The 7,040-nt window shown below is 39.3% G+C and overlaps 2 protein-coding genes across 7 annotated transcripts in view; one reads left to right on the top strand and one right to left on the bottom strand.

Annotated features, from left to right (window-relative positions):
• LOC107703825 (centriole, cilia and spindle-associated protein-like) overlaps window positions 1-681 on the top strand; it is a 5,548-nt gene extending 4,867 nt beyond the window's left edge. Inside the window, exon 4 of the mRNA XM_016506581.1 lies at window positions 626-681. Coding sequence (XP_016362067.1) covers window positions 626-658 — 33 coding nt within the window. The 3' untranslated portion in view covers window positions 659-681. The remainder of the gene's footprint in view (window positions 1-625) is intronic.
• A 1,806-nt stretch (window positions 682-2,487) lies between these two features.
• Window positions 2,488-6,200, bottom strand: LOC107703823 (rho-related GTP-binding protein RhoU). Of its 6 annotated transcripts, XR_001635871.1 has the most exons (6): window positions 5,792-6,090; window positions 5,512-5,570; window positions 5,331-5,360; window positions 4,467-4,968; window positions 3,799-3,890; window positions 2,488-2,963 (listed from the first exon to the last, which is right to left on the bottom strand). XR_001635871.1 is itself a non-coding variant. In XM_016506574.1 (5 exons), the coding sequence occupies exons 1-4, from the start codon at window positions 6,003-6,005 to the stop codon at window positions 4,492-4,494; spliced, it is 780 nt and encodes a 259-aa protein (XP_016362060.1). In that variant the 5' UTR covers window positions 6,006-6,090; the 3' UTR covers window positions 2,993-3,890; window positions 4,467-4,491. The 6 variants fall into 6 exon arrangements, 5 of the variants coding, with proteins under 5 accessions (XP_016362060.1, XP_016362061.1, XP_016362063.1 ...); XM_016506574.1 differs by lacking the exon at window positions 2,488-2,963 and having other exon boundaries at window positions 2,993-3,890; XM_016506575.1 differs by lacking the exon at window positions 2,488-2,963 and having other exon boundaries at window positions 2,993-3,887.
• Window positions 6,201-7,040: the final 840 nt, after the last annotated feature.

Raw genomic sequence — 7,040 nt, 5'->3', positions numbered from 1 at the left:
TTCAGACGATGTATAAATCTCAATTTCGAAAAATTGACCCTTATGACTGGTTTTGTGGTCCTGGGTCACATATAGGCTTTCTAATGAAGAGTTTCTTCAGCCATCCACTTATTTGCACATATGTCACGAACTGTCAGGCATCCACAGCACGGTCCAAATCACCTGGCCACCTCTGAGACCAGCTGAGGTTTAGTCTGGACCTGCTGATGGACAGCAGAGGGCTCAGAGGTCTGAATCATGTCATGATGTGATGTATGTCTTTGTTTTCAATTGGCTGTTAAACAGCATGATCAGAAGTGCTGACGTGCCATTGTGACCTGTTTAACCAGCAAATAGACACCTGCTAAAAGTCTAATCTCACTGACAGCTGCACATCTGTACGATACCGAGGACAGAAAACCAAAGAGTGTGTGTATATATACTAGGAGATGTGCCAGAAAGTGTGTCTCCAGAGAAGAGTTCTGTTTTACTGGTATAATGTGTCTAAACTAACATGTGTTGCTAGTTTTCTCATCAGAAGCTGGTGAATCTGTGCCGGCTGCGTTTGGTAAAGGCTCTGAGCACTCAGAGGTATGAAACTTTAGACACTCGTGTTACACTTGCACACCTCCTTCCCGTTACTCAGCAGATCCTGGGAGACGCTGATGAAGACCATTAACTAGACGAGCAGCTGTTTCCATACCACACCTGTCCACGTTGATCTTCAGCACCCCGCAGAAGCTTCTGTTGACCACTGGACGAGGAGCTTTATAAGAGAGCAGATTGTGAAGGTAGCACACAAATACGTCTGGAGAATGTCTGTTAAAGAGCGCTTCATCGGGAAATCAGTGTACAAACATCTGATGAACATCTTTTAAAAAGCAGTTTTAGTCAAAAACATCTTCTAAATATCTAACATCTGACAGAGATTTTTATTACTTTTTAAAGAAGTCTCTTCTGCTCATCAGGGCTGCATTTATTTGATCAAAAATACAGAAAAAACAGTAATATTGTGAAATATTATTACAATTTAAAATAACAGTGTTCTATTTTAATGTACTTTAAAATATAATTTATTTCTGTGTTCAAAGCTCAAAGCTGTCACATGATCCTTCAGAAATCATTCTGATATGCTGATTTATTATCAATGTTGGAAACCGTTTTTGCTACTTAAAGGTGACATAACATGAAAATATGGTTTAAAACGCATGATTTCAGCGCGATAAACATGATAATCAGAACCAAAACAGATGTTTTTAGCAGATACGCCAGTGTCATCATGTGCTTGTTTTGAAGTTTTACAAAAATCAACATTAAGATCAGTGTTTTTATGATTAACGAAAACTATTAAAAACTGTGGTTAAAATAAAATATAAATATTTGGGGGAAATAGAAAAACTTAAAAATGAGAAATGTTGCCTTGGCAACTAAGAAAAGCTAAAATAAAACTAAAATTACTAAAACTGAAATAAATATATAGAAACATTAAAAACAAACAACTAATGAAAATGAAAAAAAGAACAAAATTACTCAAATTAAAATATGGAAACCAAAGATGAAACTAAAAGACAAAAATAATAAATGCTATAATAGTATATAAATACGAATTAATGTAATTAATATGATTATATTTTAGAATAATATTACAAATACATTACAAATGTATGTTCAAATTCATTTCAAATTTATGTTTGAAATGGTAAAAAAAATTGCATTGTGCCACTTTGTGTACATCTGCTAGGAACACCCGTGTGAACTTGAGGCAAACTAACATTCACTAAAAACCACCAAAACACATGAGCTGAATAAACCCGGAGCAAATGTGATGAAGAAAAATTACATTAGTGAAGAGAAAGGATTCTGCAGCATTTCAAAACAAGCCGATACAGACACTTAATTTGATATTTTATTGATTTCAGTGACATTCAGAACTTCATTGTGCCTTAAAACATCTGAAAGCATAAATCCCAGCAGCAGCCACACAGTAGATGCTTCAGATTGGACGACCTTGACCTCTTGGCTTCACCTGATTTTCACGATGTAACTCGACAGTGTTCTCTACAGGTGAAGCTCCAAAAATACTCTGCTTCCTGCACTATTAGACAGACAATTAAAGGTGCTGTATGTAAGTTTTTGACTCTACTAAAGCATAAAAATACCATAATATGTTTGCAGATATTTAAGAAACATGCTAAGTTAACATACTTGTTTATCTGAAAAACAATGCTACAGTCAGTTATTCTCCTTTGAAAATTTGTGAGTTCTGGGCCGGAATGTCGGTCTCTGTTTTGGTTTGTGAAACCCGCCCACTGCCAGTTTACCCAATTGTATTTCAGCACCCCGGGTTGCCAGTTGGGAGGAAAACAGAGCGTATTTAATTTCATTCATCGTCAAGTGCGCTCGTTCCTGTTGGTGTCCTCAATCTGGCAACCTGCGTGTGCGTCAAGTCTGAGAAGGAGGGGCCAGGTGAAAAAAACCCTCTCCAATATTTTGAATTTTGACTGCAATACCTAGTTCAACCACTCGGTGTCAATCCTACATACAGCACCTTTAAATCCTTAGATTTAACACTATTGACAAGTGACAAAATATTGTTTCCAATCATGGCTGCTGGAAACAAAAATATGCAACTCACACTCATTAAGACTGTCATCCCCCCAGCCACGAATACCAGTTATTAAATGAATTATCAGAAACATACAGACTACGGTTCAGTGAGTCCTAATGATAAAATCACCCTGGTTCAGTGGGGTGAACTGAACAGCTCTCAAGTCCTGTTGTTCTGATGTTATTCTTGCATGATTTCCGCAGCAGGTGGGGGTTGAGGTCAAGAGATCCTGTGAGGGGAAAACCAGTCGCCATCTGCCCGCCTAATTCCCACAGGTGGCTTCTGTCTCGACCCATTACAGGATCAGCAGTGGCACAGGAGCCGATCTGCACGCCTCGCTATAGTCTTCAAATACTGAAGAGTTTGGTAATGACACCTTATAAATCATGATATAAAAACTGATAATTTCTAAATTCTTTCTGAAAAAAACACTAATTTAACTTATATATTTAATAATTGCATGCAACTCTATACATTTCTGTAGCTGAAATATTAAAACATGGTGCTAGCAAAGCCAAGGTTATGGTTTTAAATTCAAGGGAATGCATGAACTGATAAATGTTGAATGCAATAAGACGCCAAATGCATAAAAATGTAAAACAGTTTTAACTTCATTAGATATATTGCAATTCATTTTAGTGGTCCATTAATATCAATTTTTCAGTTCTTGATATTCTTGATAGAGAGTGACACGCTGAGAAGAAGCTCAGGAGTTTAAACCTCACTAACTTTATGTGGGTTAAAACATTAAGTTCAAGTATATTTGCACATATGCATCTCATTATTGTAGCAGCATCAGCCAGCAACTCTGAGTCAGATATCAGAGGCTGTAAATGCTGCTATTAAAGGGTTTCGTGTTATTTCAGTTGTCATCATTCAGATCCACTCAGAACCTGAAGCCTGCAGTAAGTGTCATTGTGCAGGTAATTGTCATTCTGTGATGGCGGTAATTACGTCTGCTATGAGAGTCCCAGATTGCCGAGGGAAAAGTGTACCACAATGAGGTAAATGAATCAGAGCTGATTAAAGGCTTTTGGGCCATACGGACCTTTGACAGAGCCGTCAGAACAAGACTCGCAGGCAAAGTAAATTTTCGCTGATGCAAATCTACTTCTAAACTAATTTAAATGTACGAGATGAAAACATGGTAACACTTTACTTCATAAAATGAAGTAAACAGTTGAAATGAAGTTGTAAACAAAACATCATACTATACAGGAGTACAGCAGGTGTAACTCAGACATCAAATCCCTCTCCTTCAGTCTTGATCTTCAGTCTGTTCACAGGATCAGCTAATCCACTGCTATGAATGCAGGGTACCGGGCCAAATGACACACAAAAACACTTCTGGGTCACAGGTATACACAACACATAACAGGTGACGCTAAATGAGGTCCTCAAGCTCAGTCCCGATTAAGACAGAAAAAAAAAAATACATATATAATTTTAAAAATATATTTACAATTCAAAATAACTGTTTTCTACTTGAATATATTTTAAAATGTAATTTTTTCTGTGATGCAAATCTGAATTTTTTAGCAGCTATTATTCCAGTCTTCAGTGTCACATGATGATATCTAAAATGTCTAGTCAACATGAATCAAAACTGACCCTATTTATTTTCTTAATGCACGTTTTCATTATTGTGCATGATTCACTCTACATTATTCCAAAGACAATTATTGTAAACTTTATATAAAATTGCAATAACGGACACTTTTCGCAGTAAATCCACATCCTGTTCTACATTGCTGCTCGTTATACTGTTCAATTTGGAAATGCATCACATTAAAAAATCTGTCTGTGAATCCCATTTTATCTGGAGGTTTGTTTATATTGTGAGTGTCTTACTGTAGTGAGAAAGGCAACTCAAACCCACCAGTGTGGCATAACTGGATTCTCTGTCACTGAAGGTCAAAGCTCTGGACGCAGCTCAGTTTCCTCCACCATGTTTCCGAGAGCTGTTTGATTTTATCTGGAGTTTTTTCTCTTAGCGTGTGCATTGTCGGCCACGCCGCCTCCTCCGCGTGCCGCATGCTGGCCAAGATGGCACCGTCGAACACTTCCTTCAGGTTCTTCTGCGTCAGTGCTGAGCATTCAGCAAACGTCACGGCGCCGATGCTCCGGGCGCACAGGCAAGCCTCGTCTCTGCTCACCGGTTTCTCCTGGCCATCTGCGAGTCTGATCAGCACCTGGACATCCTCCCGCAAGTCACACTGGGTGCCCACGAGGATGATGGGAACTCCCGGACAGAGCCGATGAACCTCAGGGGCCCAGCGGTCCATCACGCTCCTGAAAGAGGATGGAAGGACCACACTGTAGCAGAGCAGGAAGACGTCAGCGTCACGGTAACAGAGTGGACGGAGGCGCTCAAACTCGTCCTGAAAACAGGAAGAAAAGTGAGGCAGCTGCTGCATTTTACTTAATAATTCAAATATTGCAATCTATATTTAGCAATATATACCATACATTAGAAGAGCAGCAACAACTTGCATAATTTTCTTCAACCTCGCAAGTTGCATGTGCTTTTCTATTTATAACACAAGATATGCAAGCAAGTATGACAAATGATGAATTATAGCAGTGACACTTCATCAGTCTGATGAGTAAGTTCTATTACTGAACATCACAGAGTCAATCTATGTGACAGTCACCCAAAAATCTACAGGACTCTGTGCTAAGAGAATACAAGGATCTCATTCTAACGCTAGGTGGCGCTCTTCCGTCATATCCTGTTGCTTACATATAGAGGCTGATCCGCTGCCCCCCATCTCTGCCATTCAAAGCACAGAGAGAAAAAGAGTTCATCTATCCATCAGGACAAACTGGTGATAGATAGATAGATAGATAGATAGATAGATAGATAGATAGATAGATAGATAGATAGATAGATAGATAGATAGATAGATAGATAGATAGATCACCTGTCCTGCCATGTCACACAGTTGAAGTTGAACTGGTCTTCCATCCACCACAACCCTAGCTGAGATAGAGAAACACTCAAATATGAATCTATTCGTATTAATATAAATCAAACAGAAAGCTGAGATAAATGTATTAATGAACTATTTCCGAGGAACTTATCACGTATAAGATGTCAAAAAGTCCATAAGAGGTCTTATTTTACATGTTAACATATATAACGGGGACCAGGTGCGTACTTCAGTGCGTACTTCTAGAAGCAGTATGGATACTTGAGTTTACCTGTGAAGTTGTCAAAGGCGGTGGGAATGTATTCCGCCTGATATCCGTTAGTGGTGTAGCTGATGACCAGGCTCGTTTTACCCACCGCTGCATCCCCGACCAGCACACACCTGACCCGGCGCTCAGGTGATTTTAGCTGAAGATTCGCTCGCGGCGGAACCGGAGGCGGACAGTCGTCTTCATTTACCGTCTCAGCCTCGTCCTGCGACGGCATTGCGTTTTCCAGTAAACAAATGCAACTTTAGTGGTTCAAAACAAGCCCGTGGCTGCTGTCAAGACATGATTAGTTCAATAAATTGCTTTATTTACCATTCCTGCATCGCTAAATGACGGCGCGGAATCCCTTGCGCACCTGCTGCGTTCGTTCTCTCTCTCGCGCTCTCAAGTCAAGTTCGAGCGCGAGCACACGCGGCAGGTTGATTGACAGACGAGCATCTGCTGCAGTAAGAGGATTAATGCACGACACATGCGCGCAGCGTTGCGTTTCACTGACCCGCGAGTCGCAGAGCTGGAGGAAAGACCTGAAAAGTCGGAGAAAACCACAGAAATGTCCTCTAAAATAATCCTTTTCGCTTTATAAAAGTAAAACACTAAAACACACCAAAAAGTACCACATAGATGGATGGGTGGATGGATGCACCAAAAGCACAAATATCTCCTGAATAATATATGAGGTCAAGTGATAAACGATGTGAAAGGTCAAGGATGTGCGTGACTATGGGCAACCAAGACTTGGCTTTGGTCTAAACTCTACTGAATAAATAGGTAAAAGACATGCGCACATTAATTCTCTCAAAAGTGTCAACATGGTTACATGGCGCTATCAAAACTAGTGATTTGATATGAATTTTCCTATTATACAACACTGTTTTGATTTCATATCTACTTCACGATCACAGCACTTTGCGTGATTATGATGAAAAATAGCAAGCTGATGCCCGTCTTTTCTTCTCCATTTATCAGGCTCGTGTAGCTCCTCCTCAGTGAATCTGCAGCTATGAGCTGGTGCCATCTGTCCACCCGTGCGCTCATGCAGCCACCAGAAGGCCTCAACATGTGCTGATGTAAATGGATTTGTGTTATGATAATGAGAATTATTTACTTATTGCATTATGGTGATGAGAAATATTTTATTTTAACATTATGGTAATAAGAAATATTTTACTTATTTATTTACTTATTGCATTATGGTAATGGTAATGATAATTATTTTATTTATTTACTTATTGCATTATGGTAATGGTAATGA

The sequence above is a fragment of the Sinocyclocheilus anshuiensis genome, unplaced genomic scaffold (genome assembly GCF_001515605.1).
Source record: "Sinocyclocheilus anshuiensis isolate Anshui unplaced genomic scaffold, SAMN03320099.WGS_v1.1 scaffold274, whole genome shotgun sequence".
Taxonomy (NCBI): domain Eukaryota; kingdom Metazoa; phylum Chordata; class Actinopteri; order Cypriniformes; family Cyprinidae; genus Sinocyclocheilus; species Sinocyclocheilus anshuiensis.
This window is presented reverse-complemented; position numbering and strand designations above follow the sequence as displayed.